The sequence below is a fragment of the Ailuropoda melanoleuca genome, chromosome 8 (assembly GCF_002007445.2).
Source record: "Ailuropoda melanoleuca isolate Jingjing chromosome 8, ASM200744v2, whole genome shotgun sequence".
In the NCBI taxonomy this organism is placed as follows: domain Eukaryota; kingdom Metazoa; phylum Chordata; class Mammalia; order Carnivora; family Ursidae; genus Ailuropoda; species Ailuropoda melanoleuca.
Window position 1 is genome coordinate 92,876,805 of NC_048225.1, and position 25,233 is coordinate 92,902,037.

At 39.4% G+C, this 25,233-nt stretch overlaps 1 protein-coding gene across 1 annotated transcript in view; it reads left to right on the forward strand.

Moving 5' to 3' along the window:
- The first annotated feature begins 825 nt into the window (after nucleotides 1–825).
- The window catches only part of LPGAT1 (lysophosphatidylglycerol acyltransferase 1), an 81,646-nt gene continuing 57,238 nt past the window's right edge, over nucleotides 826–25,233 (forward strand). The window contains exon 1 of the mRNA XM_034666895.1: nucleotides 826–1,090. Within this exon, the coding sequence (XP_034522786.1) occupies nucleotides 853–1,090 (238 nt within the window). The 5' untranslated portion in view covers nucleotides 826–852. The remainder of the gene's footprint in view (nucleotides 1,091–25,233) is intronic.

The window sequence follows — 25,233 nt, forward strand, 5'->3', positions numbered from 1 at the left end:
CTGCGGGCGCCCCCGGCCCTCCCTCCCCCCGGAGCGCTACGGTCGCCTCTTCCTCCGCGCGTCTTCCATCACCCCTCGCTCTCCTGCCCTCTGCTCGGGGGCTTCATTCTCATCCGTGGCCCCGGTGCCTTCACCTCCTTCTGGCTTTTGCTCCCCTCCCCCTACTCCCGTCCTTCCTCCTTTCGCTGTGTTAGTCCCCACTTTCTTCCTCTCACCTTTCTGCCCTCTTTTCTAGGCCCCTCTCATTTTTCCCCTAAAAAAAGGTTGGGGGGGGGCGAAAACCCCTTTGCCGCAAACGAACACTGTTAGCGTAACTCTTTTTGCTCGTGCGAGAGATCTTTCTAAGGCACGATCGATGTGCAGGAATGGTGGTGGCGCGGGTACCCAGATTCTCATAGCTGGGAAATGGGATCGGGTCCCTGCAACAGCCTTCTTTCACTCGTGTCGTCAGTTTGGAGAGACTGAGGGTGTCTGAAGCAAGTGGGTCTGTTTTTCTTCCTGAAAGTCCACACAGCAGACTGCAGTGAGGCACGGTGCGGGGACAGCCGCTGATTAGTTAGTGGGAATAGTATTATCATTTGCTAAATATATTATGACATACCCCGTGCCTCTGTGAACAGCTCCCTTGACCTTGTGCGGCTCCTCCTCCCTCGCTCTCTGTCCCCCTCTGGAATTTCCCGGAGAGATCAGCGAGGTACTACACCGGGAAAGCTTAGATCCTCGGTTTTTCTGGTGTTTTTGTGCTGGAGGCGATTTCTCTGTTGGTGACTATCTGGATATGTGAAATCCATTTTCCTTTTTAAATGAATTTTTCTTTCATCTCAGAAAGACAAGACGGACGCCAATGTGAGCATGGCTGTGACTTTGGAAGAAGCTCCGTGGCTGGGTTGGATCCTGGTGAAAGCCCTGATGAGGTTTGCCTTCATGGTCGCCAACAACCTGGTTGCTATTTCGTCCTACATCTGCTATGTAATTATACTTCAGCCCCTTCGACTACTGGACAGTAAGCGGTTCTGGTATATTGAAGGAATCATGTATAAATGGCTTTTAGGAATGGTGGCTTCTTGGGGATGGTATGCTGGATATACAGGTAAGAATGTGTGCACTTCTATTTAACGTGTGTGAAACAATTTGTAATGTTATGCTTAAGTCAGGAGCCATGATTAAATACATATTACACATTGGGTTGAAGATGCTTTGCTGCTTTGGCTCTTAAAAAAATAGAAAACAATTTTATTGAGTTTTTTTCAGAATCCCAATTTAGGATGGATGGTATTTTCAGATGTATAATTTTATAGTTGTATACTGAAAAAATTTCTTAAATAGTATGTTTTTAATGTTCTTGACATTTATCAAAACCCATCTGGCAAAACTCACCTGGAAGAATAGGAGTGGGTTATATAGGACCTAAGGGCTTATAAAATGAAATAACATATTTAGCCCATAAATACATTAGGGATTTGGAAGAAGGACTGAGCCATATTTGTGCTAAGATAGTTTAATAAGTTTTTTCATTTAATGTAGTATTGTACCATGTTAACACTTTGAGCCAAGCAAAACATGGCTTTCTTTTCTGTACGTATGTTTCTTTTGTTTACTAGAATCTGTATTTTAATCTCATAAATCTGTATTAGACTATTAAATATAAGAATTAAGTTTTACCTATGTTAATTTATATTCTGCGCGTCTTTAAGTAGATTTATATTTCTGCCTTTAAATTGCTTTTTGGGGAGCAGGAGTAATGCTATTCTGAAGCGGACTTTTAAAGAACTAAATGAGAAGTAGTGTTTATTTTTATTTTCTGTTCATAAGCCTTCTGTGCTTTGAGAACTTGGGCCTCTGCTGTGAAAATTCTGTGCTGTTTATTACATTTATTTGACTTTTTTCCCCTAAGAATTCAGAAGATGAAAAAAAAGCATTGAGGTTTCTAGCACTTGTCTTAGGCATTGAGGCTTTTATCATAGAATTTTATAATTGATAGCTTCCTTAGAGATCATGCCGCAGATGCTGCGGTCAGTGGAGTCTAGTTCATAGCTTGGCAGAGTGAGGAGGGCACGAGGGTACTCTCAGGGTCAAATAGCATGGCAGTTCCCCATTTAAAATTCTCCGTCCCTTTCTTTCCTGCCCAGGCTGCATCTGCTGGTTTTATCCATACACACGAGAAAAGGACTGACAATACATAGCTTTTATGGAGTCTTACAGACTCTTGCTAGGTCAGAGTGCTCTCAGTTGCCCCAGATGAAGCATTTTTTCCTTCTGGCAAAGCTATTTATTTTTCTGCAAGACCCAAAGTTCCCGGGATAGTGTATGCATTGCTTCCCTGTCTGGGTCTCATTGAGATCCTAATGCTCTTTGGACACAGCTGGTGAGCTTCTGGTCCTTTCTTAGGACCTTGTGGTGGTAGTAGTAGTGGTAGAGGAAAAAAATGAAGTTCTCAGCTATGATACTGACTTCTTACCTGAGTTCCAGTGCTGTCTTAGAATTGCTTTGCTCTATAGTTTAAGCATCACCAAATATGGTATGTATGGTTCTAGTGACTTTGCTCTGCATGTAATACACTCCTTTGCTGGTTTTAAATCAACTCATAGTATTTTTAGATAAAGTTCTAGAAGTTCATTCTACGTAAACACAATGAAATTAGTGAAACGTTTGTGCTTGTGTGTGTGGTTTATTTGCGTACAGGCATTAGCATGATGAGAAGCTGAGCAACATTCGGCATTGACCTTGAGATTACGTGGAGTGCAGTGGTGCTGCTTGAAGTCAAAGTTACTTATCCTTTGGCCGCAGCATGGCCGCAGTGCATTTCTGAGCATATTTTCTTGCGTTGTCTTTCCCTTGCTGACTACGGAACTGCGCGGTTTCTCTTGCCACCTGCTTAGAAAGTGGTCTTGGTGTGATCTGCATATTTTAGTCTTTCTGAAGCTTCTGTTCTCTTCAGGCTACTGCATTCTGGCCATTTAAATAGAGAATATTTTAGTGTTTATGTTTTAAATGGTTTTTCTATAGGTGGAATACTTTGAGAGGGTCTGGTCATGGTCTGATCATAAGGGAACACAATCAAGAGGTCAAACAAATGTAGAAATGACTTTTGTGGAAAGCCACAGCTGGGTTAAAGAAGCAACACAAGCAAGGGCTAGTGAGCAGATGTACCCATGAGAGATTCTAGGAGGTTATATTAGCCTTTGGTCTGGATTATGTGTTCCATTTCTTCCCTGTGTATCAAGAGGAAGGTGGGTTTCAGTTTTTTCTTCCCCTGTGCTTAAATTTCACAGATGGAAAATTGAACACTGCCAGGGGAATTCTGCTCACTAGATCTGGGATGTTCATGTTTGGAATAAAAATTGCCAAACTGTTAAAAAACCACTTCTGAGGAAAACTTGAATATTAATTAATTAAATGTTAATTGGGAAGCTGAAAACTGAATATTGGTATTGAATATCATTTTTTCAAATTGTGATACTTAGTCTAAGACAAGCCAGTTAGCCAGCTATGCTGCTTACATTGATTATCTAACCTACGCTTCCCCATGTGGTAGGTACGAAGCCCAATGCGGCTATTGAAATTTAAATTAATAAAAATGAAATAAAATTTAAAATACACTTTCTCGGTCACACCAGCCACCTTTCAAGTGCTCGGTACAGGGTGGCTCTTGTACCAGAGAGCACAGACACAGAACACTTGCATCACCACAGAACGTTCTGTTGGGCAGATCCGATAAATAGTATGCCTTTCTCCTTTTCCTTAGGAAAATACATATTATCTTTATAAAAAGGATATTTTTCTAAACACAGTTCTAGACACGTTTCTTTTGGGAAGACAGGAAGATTTATTAAAGTTTTATAAAATTGTCTTTTAATTTGAGGCAAATGTCACAAAAATGAGTCCTTTACACTCAGACTTGCTTCTTGGATGGCGAGTGGTGAGGCTGGTCAGCCCAAGAACTTGAGTGAACATTCTTGTACTTAGTTTGTGTTATCAGAGCTGGAGTACTGCCTGTGGACACAGAACATGGAGAAAGGGCTTTTCTGGTCTTTCTGCCTGTCCGTGACTTTCCAGGGGAACCACATTTCTTGGAAGAACTCTAGGGACATTGGGATTTTCATCCCTAGCTTGCTACTAGGTAGTAATGATTGCTGCTACCACATTTCCTTTCATGTAAAGTGCTGCACAAACATCTCATGTTGAGGAAAATTCGTGTACTGTCTCTGCCCTAGTATTTCAGGAGCAAACCAAAAGAGGTACTAACTTAGCTAATGATCCATTTCTGTATGTTTTATTCTGATCTGGGATAAATCATTACACTACTCTCCCCTCAATTGACGTGAAGACTGGCAAATTTCAGAGAGCATTTTTTTTTTAATAAAATGTGTTTAAAATAGCTTATTTTGATTTTCGTTCACTTATCTTAATAAATCATTGTTCCCCATCCAAACACATTTAATTAAAGTCTTACACAAAATCATTAAAAAAAAATTCATTGTAAATGGAAGCTCCAGAATTTCTGTATAGGATAAGAGTCTTTTGGGCCGTAGTCTGGCTGAGAGGGAGCTGGGGTGTCGGGAGGCTTGCCACCGGGTTGTTTTTTGCCTAGCAAATTCTCTCTCCCTTAGATTGGTGGCTTTAGGGAAAGCTGACGGAGATAGGTTTAGCTTCCTCCCATTCCCCCGAGTGGCAGCTGTCATGACTCTGTTAGTCTTTGTCGCTTGTTTGATTATCTGATAGTGTTTTACTTTTTTTGCTGGGGTACACATTCATTGTGTGAGAAAAACTATGAGGAATTATATCTGGTGTTGAAATTCTAGAGAAAGTTTTAAAAATATATCTCCTAGAGCAGTATTTTTCCACCTTTGAGTCATAAGCCAATTTAGTGTGTCAGTCTGAACATTTTTAAAAAAAAGTGAAATAGAATAGAGTGAAGATGAAAAGATCAGAAATGTGTGTTTCTGTACTGGGGAGTGCTACAGAATGTGTTTTTTGCTCTGAGCCCTCTCAGCATCTGAAAGGCAATGTTCTAGTGGAAAGAGCACTGCAGTGTAGAACTGGGAGTTGCACGGCTTAATGGGGCTTTAACTTAAACATCTCTGCTCCCTGGTGGGGGTGAGATCCTTATCTCCTAGGTGCCCATGGGGCTATGAGCTCTTTACAGACAGAGATGTGGTCTTTATAACCCCAGAGCCTAGTTTGTTGCCTGAGGCTCACAGAATGCCCCTTAAGTATTTCTTGAATGATTCCTTTTTTCTTTCTTGGTCCCAGCTGAGGTGCCTTGGCTGCCTACCTTCTTGAAACATCAGATGGCAAGGGCATTGCAGTCCACAGAATACAAACCCGGAACTGGATCATGTTTTTCACACACATAAATATAAGCATATATATCCATTTCCTACAATATCACATTTGTTAATGTAACACACCTTTCTTTTTTTTTTTTTTAAAGATTTTATTTATTTGACAGAGAGAGAGACAGCCAGCGAGAGAGGGAACACAAGCAGGGGGAGTGGGAGAGGAAGAAGCAGGCTCCCAGCGGAGGATCCCGATGTGGGGCTCGATCCCGGAACACCGGGATCACACCCTGAGCCAAAGGCAGACGCGCCCAACAACTGAGCCACCCAGGCGCCCCTTAACACACCTTTCTTGAGCTTCTATTATGTGTGGGAACAGGTGTCCTGGAGGTGCTGAGGTGCACAAGACATAGTGGCTGAGTTTAAGGAGTTCGCAGAAGCCTTGGTGGGGAAGACAGTGCACCAACAACGAAAACATCCTGGTATAATGCTCTCATGGAGATGTCCTGTGGGGTTAAGAGGAAGGGCTCCTGATCTCGCATTGGTGGGAGGTGGTAGCAGAGAGGGAATAGGGAATTTAGGGACTGAGAGGCTTTAAATGCCTTTTTTTTTTTTTCCACTAGGGAGATATTTCTCTGTGGGAATAACTGGATAATCAGTAATTACAATAGATTTAAAAGATTTGCATAATGTGTCAGTTTAAAATCTGTATCTTTATGATGGTAATATTAGCTAAGTATAAGCCAGGCAGGGTCCTGAGTATTTCAGGCACTAAATGCTCACAACAGTCTTACCAGGTTGGTGTAATAATAATACTTCCTTTTGTTATTGGTGTTGAAATTCAATCACTGAGGGTCACAGTTGCTTCTCCTTAAGCACTGAATTTATGTTGCCACCAGTAGAGTCATTATTGACCTTTATATAGTATTTCTTGAGCCGCTTAGTCTTCCCCACTCATATGCTCTTTTGTTTGGGACATGAAATCTCTTTCCAAAACTATAACCCCTGAAAACGATGTCATAGCTAGGGGTTTCTGCAGGAGGTTAAGAAAAATGGTTGCTTCAAGGGAAGTATTTGTAGTATACTGTAAATTTGACCAAATATCACTTCCTTGAATCTCTACCCTTACAGAGAACAACAGTTCAACTGGAATCTTAGTTCTGGAGTGCTTCACTAAAGATTGCCACAGAGTGAGGCGTTATTGCATGATGTTAGGTCCACAACGTCATGGACATGAATCCAGGCAAGGAGTTTTCAGTATAGCATTTTGATTTTTATACGGAAAAATACCATTAAATGTAAATATTATTAAATGCTTTAAACTCAGCAGTGTGAGTTTAATAAATTTGATAATCTGGTCCTATTTCAAAGATCATATATAATTGAGTAGTTCTATTAGATAGTTTTTTTTTTTTTAGTATACAAAGTATGCTCATTCATGCACACATACCCGTATGCACTATTACAGAAACACATGAAGCAGTATTTGCACTGTTTAAACTGGTTATGACCACAGATTCTGGAGTGAGAAAGAGCTGGGCAAAACAATTCCTACTTTCTTTTTGTTTATGTTTGCCTGATATTTCTTTGCCCATCCTTTTGTTTTCAAACTTTTTTTTTTAAAAAGATGTTATTTATTTATTTGACAGAGATAGAGACAGCCAGAGAGAGAGGGAACACAAGCAGGGGGAGTGGGAGAGGAAGAAGCAGGCTCACAGCGGAGGAGCCTGATGTGGGGCTCGATCCCATAACGCCGGGATCACGCCCTGAGCTGAAGGCAGACGCTTAACCGCTGTGCCACCCAGGCGCCCCTGTTTTCAAACTTTTAAAACTACTTTGATTTAGATGTATGTCTAGTAATTGACATGGAGTTAGGTTTTGCTTTAGGAGTAAATTTGGGTTTTTTTAGAACATCTATTTAATTTTAATTTTTATTATTTATTTAAGAGAGAGAAAGAGAGCAGGAGTGGAGAGGAGGGGCAGAGGGAGAGGGAGAAGCAGACTCCCCGCTGAGCAGGGAGCTTAATGTGGGACTCAATCCCAGGACTCTGGGATCATGACCCAAGCCGAAGGCAGATGCTTAACCAACTGAGCCACCCAGGCGCTTTACGAGTTAATTTGTATATCTCTGTTTTTCATTTGAGTTGAACCCATTTACATTTATTCTTATGTTGGATATACTTTATTTGGGCTCTGGCATTTTATTTTGTTTTCTGTTTTTAAATGTGTACATTACATTTTAGGTCTGTCTTTCACTGTGTAGTCTGATTTTCTTTGCTTTTTCGTTGTTGTGATATTTAGGTAGGTTTGTATTTTAGTCTTGTTGCTTTATATGGTGTTCTTAGTTCTCTGTCGGTACTAACTCTTGATTCTTTTCAAGGAGCAAAGGTAAAATTCTGTTTAAATCTTCTCTTCTCTTCCCCTTTTCTTTCTCCATCACCCAATCTTAGTCAATATCAATAGTACTTATTCACAATAGTATTTGCATTTGTAATATTATGTATGCTTGTACTTCTAGTACTTGATTTGTGAGCTTTAAGACTATCCATTGACTCCCAGCTATTATGTCAGGGTAATCAGTGAGCTTATTACACTTCCTGCTCGCTTTCTCCCGATTTTTTGTTATTTGCATTTATACACTGTCAAGGCCTATAATATTTATGTTCTATTTATCACCCTTATCTCCTTCTGTTTTAGTCCTAATTCATCAGTTAAATATATGTATAATGCTTACCCAAGCACTTTTGCAGTTTTTCCCAGTCATTCTTTGGTTGGCTGAAGTTCATTCTCTAATAATTTCTCCATAAAGAATCATGGGAATGATATGGGAATATTATTCTTACAAACATGTTTAGAACTTCCTTTCTTTGTTGCCTTACATTTGAAGGACAGCTTAGCAGGTAACAAAATCCTTGGCTCACCTTTTCCTTGAGTAATATAGGTGTATACAAATGTCTTCTGACATTAAATGTTGCTGCGAAGATGTGTGAAGCCAGCTTGGATTTTTTTCCCATGTTAATGGTTTGATCTTTTTTGCCTATCTGCCCAAAGGATTCTTCCTCTCTAATATTTAGTAATTTTACTAAGGATATGCTGGTATAGGATAAGCTGGCACGTGTGTGCCCTTTTATTATATAGCTTTAAATCTGTTTTCATTTCAGGGATGTTTTCCTTAATTATATCTTTTAATATTTATTTCATTTGCTTGTTTTGGTTTTCTCTTTTGGCGACCCTAATTTTATTTTTGTTGGTTCTCCCTTTGTGTATCTTTCTTTCATCTGTCATTTTCTCTTTAATCATTTTAAATACTTGTTCATGTTGTGTGTGTTTGTCTTTAATATCTCTTACGTGTCTTCTGCACTCCTTGTTCTCATTTCAGTTTCTTCTTCATTTCTGTGATGGTTTTGTGTATTTTTCTGTTTCTTTCTTGAGTTCTACCAGTTCATGCTTTCACTGTTCCTCTTGTCATTTCTTCCTTGAGTTCTTATATTTATGCTCTGTGGTTGTCTTCATAGTAGTAGTAACTCTCCTGATTTTCTTACATCCATGCAAGAGTGTTTAGTTATAATTTGTATCTGTTGTAATGTTTTTCTAGTAAGCATTCTTCTGTAGTTGGTACATTATGCTGCTCATTTCTGCCATTTTTCTTATGGTATCTCTAAGTGAATGCTGTGCCAGTTACCTTTTTATTCCTTGTACTTTAATGAATTGGATTTTTCTCAGTCAGCTATTTGTAGGAAGTATGGGTAGGAGGGCCAGGGTAGATTCCGGGTTTCTGCCTCAGAGAAAATCTTTTTTACGTATGGCAACTGGGTGTGCTTCTTTATGTTGCCACAGGTCCTCTCCTTCTCCAAAGCAGACTGAGCCTAGGTGGCTTTTTGCTACCACTTCTGGACTTCCCACTCCTTCCTTTGCAGCTGTAACTGGAGGGACCCATGCCAGTGTAAACTCCTCTCCTTAAAGAAGTGCACTATTACTGTTATTTTTGGAGATCTGCCACTACTGGGCAATCCTCATCACGTGCCACATTCTGTCTCTGCTCTCCGCTCCCATCATAGATTCTTTCTGATATCAGCCTTATTTTGATCTTAGCTCTAATTTCATGTATTTTGAAATTTTTATATTTTTGTTTTTCTTCCAGATTTGCTAGGAAAAAAAAAAAGGAGTTTTGTGAAGTTTTTTTTTCTCTTTCTCCTTGTTGCTATGTGTATTTTTTGGGAAGATTCATGTCTATAACTCTACCACATTCATATCAGAAAGTACAACACAAGATTTTTATTCAACTATGTATTTATAATTCAGATAGCTCTGTCACCATTCTGTGGTACTACTAGTTGATTATTAGAAATTGGAGACCAATTTTACCACCTAATTCATTTCCTTTTTTCTTTTTCTTTTATTTTTTTAGTAATCTCTACACCCAGTGTGGGGCTCAAACTCACAACCCTGAGATCAAGAGTCCCGTGCCCCTCTGACTGAGCCAGCCAGGCACTCCCCTAATTAATTTTCTTTAAGATCTGTCCAAAAGCAAGAAATAGCTTCCCCAATTTTTTTTTTTTTCTCATAGTGGTTCCCAAACTGTTTTGATTCTTTGACTACTTGTCAGTAGGGTATAGTTAAGACATCTACTCTATTTCCACTTGGCTACAGTAAAAAAGTGTCACGAAAATAAATGGAAGAAGTGAGTGACCTTTGGTACTTCAGTAAGGAACACAAATGAAATGTACTCTTAATACTAGTCTCTAGAATCTGGTCTGTGGATCACCTTGAAAACTTTAAGGATGACCAATGCCTCCCAAACTTTGATAAATATATTTATAGTATATTAGATATATTAAATATGCTCAGCATATGTATAATATATATTAGTTATATATGAAGTATATTATATATTAAATATGTTATATTTATAGTTTATTTGTTATAAACTAGTTTCATAAGTTTCTTTTCAGAGTTTGCAAACTAGTGGCCATGTTCAGCAGTTGATGTGCATGATTTGGCCTTTGCACTCTTTCAGCTTTTTTTTGATTAGTTGCCAACATTTCAAAATTAGGGAGATTTCACAGAACATAAAAAATAAAACCAAAACTTCCTTGAGGAATTAGAATTCTGTGCTGGGCTCTCCTTCCCGTCTGGCAGAAGTTTGCCAGAGCTAAGTGGTGGCCACCTCCTTCAGATGGAGCCTGTGATCTCTAGTTCACCGGAGATATCCCACTGCTTCCTTGTCTTACTCTGGACCTGGTTTGCTCATTTACATTACTTGCCTAGACCCCAGAGGCATAGGTGATGTTCATTTGAAAAAACTCAAATAGCAATTACTAGTCTGTTTCTGTTAGGCATATGATAGTTTTGCATCTATATGCCTTACCAGTGCCTATAAGCTCATGAGTTCTACCATTAAAAACTGAAAGTTTGTTAGAGACCTCAGCTGTGGATTTCATGTAGCAAAGGCCTGTGATGGGAACTGAGAAATGAAGTGCCCTTAGTAAGAACGTGGTCACACAAGGTTTTTCAAATTTTACAAACTATATTACTAACCTGGTGAAATGTCCTACTGTTTTACACTCCTTAATTAGTAGAATCTTCATTTCTTTTGAATATAATCATGTAAAATCTAGATTATTTTTTAAAAAATTTATTTATTTATTCTAGAGAGAACACATGGGGGGAGGGGCAGAGTCCAGGCAGACTCCCCACTGAGCATGGAGGACACCCACTGACATGGGTGGTGGTGGGATCTCACCACCCATGAGATCATGACCTGAGCCGAAACCAGGAGTCGGCCGCTCAAATCAACAAAGCCACCCAAGTGCCCCATAAAGTCTACATTATTAAAATTACTTACTTCTCTTTGCTTTTCATGTTTTGAAATACAAAAAAACAAAGCAAGCCCAGTTGATTTCTGTATCATTAAATTATAGTCCAGAACTGGTATTGTAAAAAGCATGCATAAATTTTAGTTGTGAAGTTATACTTTTTCTTATGGTTTAATAGATCTGATGAAGTTTGCTCGCATAACACCTTTCCCAGACTTTTTTTCTACCCATTAAACTTTAAGAAACATTATGAATCATGTACATTAGATATATTTTGTATATGCTATTAATTTGAAGCTTTCATTATTTGGCACCTTAAGGGAAAAAACATCTGTAAATTTAAACACATCAAGATGTTTCTGAATTATCAGAAGACTAAACTATCATCAGTATAGATTTAGTGTTAAGAATATATAATATATATTTAAATTGAAGTATAATTCACATGCCATAAAATTCACTGTATTAAAATGTACAATTCAGTGGTTTTTAGATTGTACAACCATCACCACTAATTCCTGAATCTTTCATCACCCTCAAGAGAAACCCAAGCCCATTAGAAGTCACTCCCCATTTCCTCCTCCCTTCAACCCCTGGCAACCGTGAATCTGTGTTCTATCTCTCTGGATTTGCCTATTCTGGACATCTCATATAAATGGAATTGTATAATATGTGGTCTTTGTGTCTGGCATCTTTCACTTAGCTTGTTTGCAAGGTTCATCCATGTTGTAACAGGTGTCAGTACTTCATTCCTGTGTCTGGCTGAATAATACTCCTTTGTATGGATAGACCACATTTTGTTTATACATTCATCAGTTGATGAACATTTGGGTTGTTTCCACATTTTAGCTATTGTGAATAATGCTGTGAACATTCATGTGCAACTTTTTGTGTGAACATATGTTTTCAGTTCTCTAGGACCTAAGAGTCAAATTGCTGGGTCATATGATAATTCTGTGTTAAGTTTTTGAGGAACTGCCAAATTGTTTTCCGTAGCAGCTGTCCTATTGTACATTACCACCTGCAACATAGAAGAGTTCCAGTATCTTTGCATGCTCACTAAGACTTATTATTTTCTAGCCTTTTGTTGTTCTTTTAATTTGGCCATCCTAGTGGATGTGGAGTGGTAGCTCATTACAGTTTAGATTTGCATTTCTCTAATGACTAATGATGTTGAGCATCTTTTTATTTGTTCATTAGCCATTTATATATCTTTGGAGAAATCTATTCGAATCCTTTGTCCATTTTTAAAATCAGGTTATTTGTCTTCTTGTTGAGTTGTAAGTTTCTTTCTATATTCTGTATACTACACCTATCTGTTTTTTCATTGGGTGATTTCATTGGATGACACTTTTGGTGTGAGATCTAAGGAACTATTGCCCAATTCAATATCATGAAGATTGTCACCTATGTTTTCTTTGGAGTTTAGCTTTTATATTTAGGCATTTGATATATTTTGAGTTAATTTTTCTAGAAGGTGTAAGATAAAGGGTCCAAACTTCATTCTTTTACATGTGGACATCCAGTTGTCCTAGAGTTGTTTGTTGAAAAGACCATTCTTTCACATTGAATGGCTTGGGCACCCTTGTTGAAAATCAGCTGGGGTTAATTGGAATCAGTATGAATTAATATTCGTTTTTGGGTTAAGTGAACCGTTCTTACCTCTTTACTGAGGAGATGCTTCATAGTTATGTGTTTCGCTAGTAATTGTCTTAGAAATATGGTTATAAGGAATAACTATTTCCAGTTTGCTGTCTCAAGAAAACAGGACATTAGTTGTAGAAATCTCTTGTGTGATAGATCAAATTTGTTGACTGACTACTGCCAGTTAGCAAAATTACTAATTTGTAAGATACTATGCCAAAGAGTGTGATCTAGATTAATTCCAACCAAAAGGATTTTTGGCATAGTTTTTATTTTTGATAGATGCTTTTGGGAATAGTTGAGTTTGCTATCAACTATGTGTCCAAAGTGCACATGTGAAAAGTTTTCTGGAAAACAGAGATCAGTGTGCACATTTTCCCTTAATGTGATGGTTCCATTTTTTAAAGTTCATCGAGTTCTTTGCAGAGAAGAAAATTAACTGGAAGCCGAACTTATTTTGTAGAATAAAGTGTAGATTACATAAAGAACAAGGGTATCCTTTGAATAAGAATTGTGGGCTGTTTTTTATGGGGAGAATAAAATTGCTTTTTGTATGTAAGAGACTGAGTGGGCAGTCGTTTAATTTTTATTTTAATTTTTATTGAAGTATAATTAACATGAAGTATTACAGGTGTATAATATAATGGTTCAACAAATTCAGTACATTACTCAGTGGCTATCATGATAAGTATACTTTAATCTCCTTCACCTGTTTTACTCATTCCCCCCACCAGCAATCATTTCAAAACTGAAATAATCATTTAAAGCCATTTTAAACCTCAGATACTTATATACAGATGTATTTTTAACAAGTAATAGATGTTGCTAAGTAAGTATGATGTTAGAGATAGCATGATACATTAGGAAAAAAGCATTGACTTTTGAGTAGTATGAGTTTGGTTCCTGCCACTACCACTTGCTAACTGTGTAACTTTAAGCTAGTTACCTATCGGAGGCTCCATTTCATCAATGGTAAAAATGGAGGTTATATTTATCTCTTGTGAAGCCTAAATGTAAAATGAGTAGCGTGGTGTTTTGTATTCTATAAAGAACTTAATAGTATCATCATTATGTTGATTATGATTATAGTAATGCCTAGGAAAAGAACTATGTTAACCTCTGGGGAGACGTATGTCTAAATGAATAAAAGCTAACATGATTAACTTTTATAGTCTGAGAAATACATTTGAGGATACTCAAGCTTAGCTAATAGTATATAGCTCAGTACAGTTCTGCTTTAATCAATAAATAAAAATAATTTATCATTAGTAATTTAAGCCATAGTACAACTAAATTATTAATTAACATTTATGTTTATGAATTTTGAAATCTTCAGAGCAATTTACGTGTAACTGTCTTCTGATTAATTCAGCCACCTATTCTGATACCAAATATTTGAGTGCCGGCCCTGCCAGGCACTGTGCTGGTGGTGGGGGAACAGTGGCAAATAAAACAGCACAGCTCCTTTTCTTCTGCAGTTGACATTTCATGTAGGAGAGGACAGGAGTCACATGACAACCATGTGATCACAACTGGGAAAAGCACTGCAAAGAACTAGTGTAGGGGCTATGAGAATAAGTAACAAAGGGCTGAATCTGGGGACAAGTGGTTTCAGGGAGGAATGGCTTCCTTAAGAAAGACTGAGACTGGGACTGAGAGCTGAGAAGTAGGTGGGAGCTGGCCAGGTGATGTGGTGGAGGGGCGGCATGTTCAGGGGATGAAAAGGGTTAGTCTTGTTTGAGGAACAAAGGGACGGCCAGGTTGGCTGCAGCAGGGAGTGAATGAGGAGGAGAGGAGCAGGGGTGGGGGGTGGAGGGGAGCTGAGGAGGCCAAATCCATCGAAGTCTTGTAGTGCCTGTTAAGGATTTTGAAATTTATCCTTAGAGGAAACTATTGAAGGATTTTAAGTCAGGGAATGATGGAATCAGTTTCATCTCTGTAATTCTACGCTCTGCCTGTTTTGTGGAAATGGATTAGAGGAAAGTGAGGGTGTGCCGGGGTGCCCTTGGGAAGAGTCTTACTTTACCAGGTGAGGTGACAGTGATGGCAGTAGAGGTGGAAAGAAGTGAACTAATTGGAGAGTTTTATAGGAGGAAGGCGGTTGGGACTTTCTGAGTCATAGCGCACAGAGGATGGAGTTGAAGGGCAGGTGACAGGGACGACCATGAAGCTGCTGGTGTGAGCTGCCGGGTAGATAGAGAAGCTCAGAGAAGAGACAACAACAAGAGGAAAGAGAAAACTTTAGCACAGGGTAGATGAGAAGCATCTAAGTGGAGCTTGGCAATAAACATGGATACGCCGTCCGGAACTCAGAGGAGAAACCTGAGCTAGGAAGATAAATTGGGAAATTACCCACGGTCAGTATTTAAAGCCAGGGGCTGGAGGAGATCACCCAGGAGACTGTAAGTGCCTGTAAGTACCGAAGGAGCACAGGCCCGGGATCAGACTGAGGAAATGTGGACATTTGAGGTGGGGGAGAGTGGGATGGTGGAGCTTCTGAGAACAGCCAGAGGAGTGGAAGGAATGCCTGCCCTAGGAGTGTGGTGGCAGACGTCAACAGTGTTTCAAGGGAGGGGCTGGCGGATTGCTGCGGACAGTTTATGTTTTGTAAGATGAGAGCTGATTTATTATTCTTTTACTGCACTTGGCAAGAGCAGCTTCTTCGAGGTGGTAGAAGCGGAAACTGGATTGGAGTCATTGGAGGTGAATGATGAATGAGAGGAGGTCAGATGGAAATACGAACGTGTGACTTCCCGGAAGTTTGGCTCTGAAAGGATAGAGGGTGATAGTTGCAAGAGAGAAATTGGGTCAAGAGAAAGCTTTTCTTTTTTTTTTTTTTTTTTTTTTTATTTTTTNGAATTTTTGAGATGGAAAAGTCTAGATTTTGAACCACTTAGAGTAGTAAGTACATGATGAAACCCTGGTCATTTACTTACACAACTCAAATATTTAGGAAACTATTCTTAGAGGAGATTGAATGAGGCAACACTTACCAGGGTTCGATACATTTCGTGGAAAACACTTAAATGTTGGCTGTGGGGCAGAGGCAGGCGGCGATGTGGCGTCTCTATAGTGCAATCCTGGTCTGAACTCCTACTTACTAAGGCTGCAGTCCCTCAGCCCTCTGCATTCTCTCGTTGATACTCTTCCTGTCCCCCATTATAACACAAAATTCCAGTAAATTTGAAGATCTAATTGGCCTTATTAAACAATTCGTGAATCGGGCAGCACACCATCTAGCAAGTAGAGAGGTGCTCCCAGGATTTGTACAAAAATTGAAGGATTTCATAGAAGTGGGGGGCAAGAAAGCTATTAGCAAAAGAGAAGGATTGTTCCAGGCAAAGCCACTTTCTGGAGGAAAGGCAAGGTGTCTTTTTTTTTTAAGGCAAGGTGTCTTAATGCAGATTACCTCCTCTTTCTTTGGGAGATGGAGACGGCCCAAGTGGCAGACTCATTGGTGTGGATTGAAAAATTCCTGGCTGACCAGGTTAAGACTACATTTTTGGGGGAGGTTGGAACTACAGTTAGATTATGTATTAAGTACCAGTTTGGGAACTCGGTCTAAGTGACAACCATTTTGGGCCTGTGGTTTTGTGTGTGTACGTTTGTTTGTTTTTTAACACCCTCAAATCTGTTCTTCAGTTTCCTTGAAAATTTCTACTTACTCAATCTAAACCCATGATATTCTGAGAGAGGACTTGGGCTGCCTCCATTTTGACCTCAAACTTTTTATTTGGGTTCTTCTTTCCAGCTTGTCTCTTGGCTCAGGTGAAAGATCCTGAGGGCAAAACATCCCCTGATGGGGACTAGAACCAGCCCCTCAAGCAACACGGACAGCCTTGAGCCAGCAAGACCCCATCCGTGATTGACCCCAAGAGGATGATCAGTTTAACCTTGGCTGCCTACCTGCACATTACCCACCCACCTTTGCCCCATAGTTTCCTTGTAGAAACCTGGCAATATTTTCAGCATTTTGGAGACAGTGTTCGAGACACGAGTCCGCTGTCTTCTCAGTGTTGGGCTCCCTGGAAAACATTTCTTTCTTGTTTCACCACCACTCATTTCTCTGCCCTTGTGTTTTGTCAGTGGCGAGTGGCCAAACCTGGTCTGTTTGGGACCCCCGGAGCCAGGTGCCTTTGCTCCGCTTGGACCCCTACACGCCGCTACAGCCCCACTACTCCACCCACTGCTCTAGTTTCCACTGTCCCTTTCTGAGCCTCTTTGGCCTCTGCTCTGTAATTGTGGTTCCTAACCTTTGGGCTGCCGCGCTCCAGAGTTCTCTCCGGATGAGAATCTGTGCACGTATTAAGTGCCATCTGTGGATAAATAAATAATATGTCTTGTAAATATGTGTCAATAGTTTTCAAATATACGTAGTGGCTGTTTTAATTAATAAATCCCTTAAAAGCATTATAGATGTTTTGTTCTTGCTTTTTGTGATGGATATTTTCACTCAGTGATAAAAGAACTGTATAGATACCTGCCATAGTTTTTGACATTAAAAGAGACTGCCCATGCTTGAAACAGTTAGGACATACTGCCCCACAACATAAGCGTTCAGAATTCCACTTCACATTTTTCACTATTGCTGTCCTTTTGCTCTTCTTGTCTCTTTAATTTGTCAATTGCTTAAGGGCAGAGGTTACAGATCTTCCTTTTTCCTTTCTGTAACGGTTAGTCAAGCCACAGGCCCCAGGGCCAAGTCCAGCCCATTGCCTGTTTTTTTTGTTTCTGTTTTTTGTTTTTTGGTAAATCTCCAGCTCCTAGTTTTTACAGATGACCATTTGAATTAATCTGATGATAGGAAACACTTTGAACCCCAGTTAAGTGAAATGTTACCCCTCCCAAGAAAGAATTCCATTCTTCTCATTAGTAGACCTATATTGCAAAAAAGTTGTATTCAGCTTTATATTTTGAATTTTGTCCGTTAAAAATGTATAGAAATATGTTGGAAAACAAGTTTGTCATGTCAATGGCTATGTAATATACTCAATTTTGCCTCTTGGCCTATATAGCCTAAAGTGTTTACTGTCTGACCCTTTACAGAAGAAGTTTACTGGCCCCTGCCTCATAGTAGTAGTTCCCAAATTTGTCTGCACATCTGAATTATCAGAGGAGCTTTATGTATGTATGTTTTCCTCTATCCTGGAGATTCTGACTCAGTACATTGGGATGGAACCTGGGAACCTATATTTCTAATAAGCTATTTGGTTGTTTGGGAATCACTGCCTTTGATGCAGTTTATAGGGTTAAACTCCTGAGAGCTAATGAAATGGATATTGGATTAGATGCCGGAAGACAGCTTATATTTTCTTATTTCAACATTTATGAACTGTGGGACCTTTTCCAAGTACTGACTTGTTCTGCTGGTTTTTAAAATATTTCCAGGGGCGCCTGGGTGGCACAGTGGTTAAGCGTCTGCCTTTGGCTCAGGGCGTGATCCCGGCGTTATGGGATCGAGCCCCACATCAGGCTCTTCCGCTGTGAGCCTGATTCTTCCTCTCCCACTCCCCCTGCTTGTGTTCTCTCTCGCTGGCTGTCTCTATCTCTGTCAAATAAATAAATAAAATCTTTTAAAAAAAAAAAATAAATAAATAAAATAAAATATTTCCAGTTCATTTGTTTATAGATACTTTTACTCTGTCCCCTACAATAATAATTCGTCCACCTTTGGGTTCATAAGAACTGCTTTTAGAATCTATTGAAAGTTATGCCCCTGCAAAGTGTACCTGTATTAATTTCCTATGACTGCCATAGCAAATTATTTCAGAAGTGTGTAAAACAACAGAAATTTATTTGTTCACATTTCTGGAGGCCCCAAGTTCAAATCGAGGTGTCAGCAGGCGCACCCTCCCTGTAAAGGCACAAGGTGACATTCCTTACCTCTTCCAGCTTCTGGTAGCTGTACGCATTCCTGGGCTTGGCTGTATCACTCCAGTCTCTGCCTCTGGGGCATATTGCTCCCTCCTCTATGTCTGTTCTCTATGTGTCTAAGGACATTTGTCATTGATTTAGGGCCATCTGATAATTTAGGGTAAACTCCTCTCAAGATCCTTAATTTAATCACATCCTGGGGGGCCTGGGGGGCTTAGTCGTTAAGCGTCTGCCTTCAGCTCAGGGCGTGATCCCAGAGTCCTGGGATCGAGCCCCACATTGGGCTCCCTGCTCTTCCTCTCCCACTCCCCCTGCTTGTGTTCCCTGTCTCTCTGGCTGTCTCTCTCTCTCTCTGTCAAATAAATAAAATCGTTTTTAAAAAAATCACATCCTTTACCCTACAGAGTAACATTCACAGGTTCAGGGATTTGACATAGGTATCTTATGGGGTGGGGGGGGCATTTTTGGGCTTACCACAGCACCTTTGCACATGCTCACAGTTGTACAGTTTCAAGGGGTTCACAATTCTCTGACGTCCATATATGGACTCCATGGGCTCCAGGTTTGAACTTACTCAGTGAGAAGCGCCTTATGCCTACAGTGTATTCTAGTTTTTAGTCCCTATTCTCTCCTCTATGTCTGTTCTTCCATTCATCATCCTTGTACTACTGATCTTGAAACGACGTTGTCATCTTCTTGTGACCTTAGATTCTTCAATTTAGAGTTCACTTTTTTAGTTTCTCTGCTTCCTTTAGGTCACTTTTTTTAGTTTCTCTGCTTTCTTTAGGAACTCTTTATCTTCTGGTAAGATTTAGCTGTTAAAAGAAAAGAAAAACTTTTCCCAAGCCTTTTTACTGAATTCTGCAGCAAGGAGACGAACTCCTGTGCAAACCATGTGTAACTGGTAATGCCTGCAGTGAGAAGAGAAGCTCACCTGGAGTACCTGATGTGTCAGGCCTTCTAGCAAGTGCTGTCACGGGGCTTCTTATTAAACACTGAAACCAGCCCTCAGGGGGAGATCATAGCAGCCCCATTAAGTACATGAGAACATGAAGACTGGTGGAAGCTGAGTCACTTGTCCATTGTGGATGACAGCTTGCCAGGGACAGTGCTAGTCTTTGAAGGAAGGTCTTCTACCCATGCTGCTTTCATTCTACCATGAAAACATAGCGCAGCCCCCTTTTAGTTGAATGCTTAGCAATCTCGGTTGACAGGGGCTGTCTACGCTTTGGTTTCAGGGGCCTGGATTTCAGTTGGATTTATAGTGCTCGCTTATGGCATTACCGTGTTCAGTATCTCCTTGGATCCTTAGCTTTAAATAAGACTGACACCTCGGCTTGTGTGCCTTACAGGGCTGCTGAGCAACTGAGAGAATATGACCGAAAGCTCTTCAAAATCGACAAATTTTACTGATGTGTCATATAATTAATTCGTTTCTCATTTGATTATATTTTCTAATACTTTCTTCTTTAGCTGTCCTAGGTTTCAAAGTCTGCGAATATGGTCAAGCCTCAAACCAGAGGTTGTATTAGCTCCAACTTTGAATTTCTTTGCTAGAGACCTCTTGGGTGCTTGGCTGGTGTGAGTACTTGTATCTGCTTTCTTCGCTTTCATTTTCAAGGGCATCCCCAATTTTGTCTAGCTCAGCTCCACTTAGGATATCTACATATGAGATAACTTTCTGAGCAATTCTCTCTCCTAGGTCAATTTTTAACTCATTGCCTCTTTGCCATGGGTTTAGTTGGTGGCTATGAAGACTCTTCCCCTTTTCTCTATCCCCCCGCCCAATTTCTTCACACTCTCATTCATCCAGAGATAGTCTCTTATCCAAAGCTAATATCCCATCTCTTACTTCATCTCACTAATTACTGTCCCCTCTATCTTTCCCCCTTGTTTTCCAGGATATAAAGATACTACATTCTCATCCTAAAACAATACCCCTCATTTAACAACTACTCTCCTCCGTCCCCACAACCCTTCATTCTGTCCCTCCGTCCCATATACTGCCCAGTTCTTTTTTCCCTGCTGGCTTTCTGTGGTTTATAAGATAGTATTCAAAATTCTGGTACTCTAGTAAACTGGCCCAAGCCTGCTGCTCAGGCTTACCTTTTGGAATTCATTTCCTTTATTCTTCCAGTTACAGTGCAGAATGTCCCTTTGTTTGGATTCCATCCCTTCCTGCTTGCTCAGGAGGAATCGTCCGCCAGTGTTAACGTCCTCTTTCTTCAACTTTCATAGAAACTCACATTTCCAGTTACACTTACAAAGTTGGAAGGTACAGTAATCTGGGTCCACATTTCCAGATACCAGCAAGAGACTGGAGCTGGACAGTAGCTGCCCTCTCCGGGTGGGGCATGTGCTGTCTGTTTTAACAGTCCCGCTGCTTCCTACTCTCAGAGAAGATACCACTTCCCTCACTTTGTCACCTGCCTGGTGACAAAAAAGGAATTTTATATTTCCTGGCCTAAATTCTAGTATCTGACTTTTAAAAGTATCTCTGTCATCTGACCTTGTATTTACAGATAGAGCCTTATTTTTCCTTCCCCCCAGTACCAGCTGTCTGTTCCAGAAGGTGTCCACCTAGGCCCTGTTCCACCATGTGTTTGGTATCTCCTCCCTTCACGTGTTAGCTCACAATGATTTCTTCTTCTCCTGCAACCTGTGGTACATATTTTCATAGAAAATGCATTATTCCCCAGTGTGTCTTTTATTCTCAGTAAGTGAGCAAACTTCTTGCGGGCAGGGATCATGTTACGTCATTTGGGAAGTTTGCTTGTTTCATATGAAGAAAATGTATCTTTTAAAAAACTAAAATACAGCTCATTAAATGCTGGTGAGTGAGATGCTGGCATGGCACAAGCACATGAGAGGTGAAAACGACAAGGAATGGCAGATTCATGATTCTGGTCTCAAGCTTACATCTGTGGGCTGGAAAGGCAGGCAGAATTGCCTGTACTATTTAAAATGTTCTCTGTTTCAGTCTTTTTCATTTCTCTTTTCCTTCATCTTGTCCCTTCTCTCTCTCTCTCTCTCTCCCTTTTTTCTTTCTGCCAAGCTCCTGTGTTGAATTTTATGAGTTAATTTCTTTGTGATGGAATCCCAGTATACTTTTATGTCGTCCATAGTGTTAGAACCCTATTTCTCGGGGCGCCTGGGTGGCACAGCGGTTAAGCGTCTGCCTTCGGCTCAGGGCGTGATCCTGGCGTTGTGGGATCGAGCCCCCACATCAGGCTCTTCTGCTATGAGCCTGCTTCTTCCTCTCCCACTCCCCCTGCTTGTGTTCCCTCTCTCGCTGGCTGTCTCTATCTCTGTCAAATAAATAAATAAAATCTTTAAAAAAAAAAAAAAAAAAAAGAACCCTATTTCTCTACGAAGAGTATAAAACTAGTTGAATGAATGAATACAGCAATAAATGCTTTGGGGAACAGTGAGCAGGAGGTGATGTACATTAATTATACTTACCATCTGTATGTTTTTCTTTGCAACTAATTTGGTCAGGCAAGAAGCAGCCTAAGAGTTCTGTTTCTTGTATTTGATTTAAAATATCTGTGAAGGGAGGGATTAGGGTTCAAATATCTTTACATTTCCTTTCTAATTCTAAACTTCATTAAAATCAAAACCCCTACCATTTTTAATGGTCAGATTATAAAGCTATTTAAAGCTCTAGTAGCAAAGCAAAGAAGTACCTACATTGCACACTTATTTCCTGGTGGCAATTTGTATAATCTTTAGAAGTTAGAATTTCCCTTCTTCCAGTTACTCATTTCAGGAACCTGAGGTAGATACTACTGAATTCTGTTGCGTAAGCTGTCCCAATGGCATCAAATTTAAGTACCTTTGATTTAAATTCTGATCTCTGAGTTTAGTGTAGTGTTCATAGGTAAATGAAAGAAGCGATTTAAAAGGGTGAGAAAACAAAACTGAGCAAATTGAGGACTTTGCAAAGAGTGAAGTACTTTTATAGGAACATACTAGCAAAAAAACTTAAGATTTAAGTCTTAGCTACTTCAGTTCTCAGTGGTTTAACAAAATAAATTTGGACCAGGCCACTTTGGGGGAGAGGTTATTGGTGAATGTGAGAAAATGGACATTCAAGAAACAAATAAGAATGTAGTACATTAGTAACGTTTTTCATTATTACTTTGTTCTGGGGAGAAGGGAGAACTCCCTTAATTACAAAAGTAATAAGTCAAATGCCAAAAATTTGGAGAAACAGAAAAATATAAAGAAAGGGGAAAAACCAGAGCAAAAATCATTTGTAGTTCTGCCATGCTGCAGTAATCGCTGTCCTTGGTAATCACATTCGCCCCCTGCCTCCAGCCCCCTGGCAACCCCTGATCTGTTCCCTTTCACTATAATTTTGTGTTTCGGAGAATGTCATATAAATGGAACCTTTTGAGATGGACCTCTTTCTCACAGCATGCTTGTGAAAGTCAACCAAGTTGTTGCATGTATCATTAGAATGTTCTTTTTTGTTGCTGAGGAGTATTATATTGAATGGATGTACCACAGTTCATATCCATTCAGCTACTAAAGGACATTTGGGTTGTTTCCAGTTTTTAGCAATTATGAATAAAGCCAGTGTAAATATTCATGTACAGGTTTCTGTGTTATGTAAATTCCCCTTTGTGTAGAATAGGAGTGCACGAACTATGCCCCATGGGACACATTTTCCTGTTGCCTGTTTTTGTATGGCCCTATGAGCTAAGAGTGGCTTTTACATTTGTAAACGTTTGTGAAAACCATCAACAAAAGAAGACTATGCAACAGAGACATATGTGGCCTGCAAAGCTTAAAGTCTTTACTGGCTGGCCCTTTACAGAAGTTTGCTGATCCTTGCTCTAGGTAAATACCCATATTCCTGTGTCATATGGTAAGTGTATTTTTAACTTTATGGGAAACTGCCAAACTGTTTCCAGAATTGCTATACCTTTCCGCATTCCCATCAGCAGTATCTCCAAGTTCCAGTTTTTTTGCATCCTTGCCAAAACTTGGTATTCTCAGTCTTTTTAATTTAAGTCATTCTAATAAGTGTTTGTTTACTGGTTGCTCATCATGGTTTTATTATTTTTTATTTTTTATAATTTTTATTTTGTTATATCAGTCACCATACAGTACATCCCCAGTTTTTGAAACACACTGAGGGCTTCAGAGGGGAGGGGGATGGGGGACTGGAATAGGCCGGTGATGTGTCTTAAGGAGGGCACATATTGCGTGGTGCACTGGGTGTTATATGCAAATAATGAATCATGGAACATTGCATCATCATGGTTTTAATTTGTATTTCCCTAATTGATAATGATGGTTGAACATCTTTTCATATGGTTGTTTGCCATCCTTATATCCTCTTTGGTGAAGTATCCAAATTTTTTGTGTAGTTTTTAATTGGGTGGCTTATTATCTTACTGCTGAGTTTTCAAAGTTCTTTATATATTCTGGATACAAAGATACAAATCCTTTGTTGGCTGTGTGATTGTATATATTTTCCCCCAGTCTTTTTATCCCCTTAACCGTATCTTTTGCTGAGCAAAAGGTTTAAATTTTGATAAAGTCCAGTTTACTGATTTTTTTTTCTTTTATGGATTGTGTTCTTTATGTCATGTCTAAGAACACTTTGCCTAGCCCCAGGTCATGGATGTTCTCCTTGGTTTCTTCTTAGAAGTTTTGTAGTTCTAAGTTTTACATTTAACTCTCTGATCCATTTTGAATTAGTTGTATAAGGTATGGGTTGAGATTTCATATTTTTGTAATTTTGTTTCTTGAAAAGACTATTTTTTTCTCCACGAGATCGATTTTGCACCTTTGTCAAAAATCACTTAGCCGTATTTGTGTGGTCTATTTCTAGCTTCTCTTTTCTGTTCTGTTGATCTTTGTGTCTGTCCTTCACCAGTACCACAAGATTTTGATTTCTGTAGCTTTATAGTGAGTTTTAAAATCGGGTGGCATGTTTCCTCCAACTTTATTCTTCTTTTTCAAAGTTTTGGCTATTCTAGTTTGTTTGCCTTTCTTTACAAATTTTAGAATCCTATTATCTGGGCGTGATCCCGGCATTATGGGATCGAGCCCCACATCAGGCTCTTCTGCTATGAGCCTGCTTCTTCCTCTCCCACTCCCCCTGCTTGTGTTCCCTCTCTCGCTGGCTGTCTCTATCTCTGTTGAATAAATAAATAAAAAATCTTAAAAAAAAAAAAAGAATCCTATTATCTGTATCTGAAAAATTCTTACTGGAATTTTGATTGGAATTACATTATATTTGTAGATTAATTTGTGGGAGAATTGGCTCTTTACTGTGTTGAATCTTTCAATCCACAAACATGATCTTCATTTCATTTTGGCCTTCTATGATCTCTTTCATCAATGTTTTATAGTTTGAGCATACAGATCCCATTATGTGTTTTACATTTATATTGGAGTATATTTTTTGAACTATTGTGAATGGGATTTAAAAATTTTTTTATTTCCTCTTGTTCATTTCTAGTATAAAAAAAGATTGGTATTTTGTGTGTTGATTTTATTAAACTCACATTAATAATGAGAGTTTTTCTGTTTTGTTTCAAATTTTTATTTGAATTTGAGTTAGTTAACATATAGTGTAATATTGGTTTCAGGAGTAGAATTTA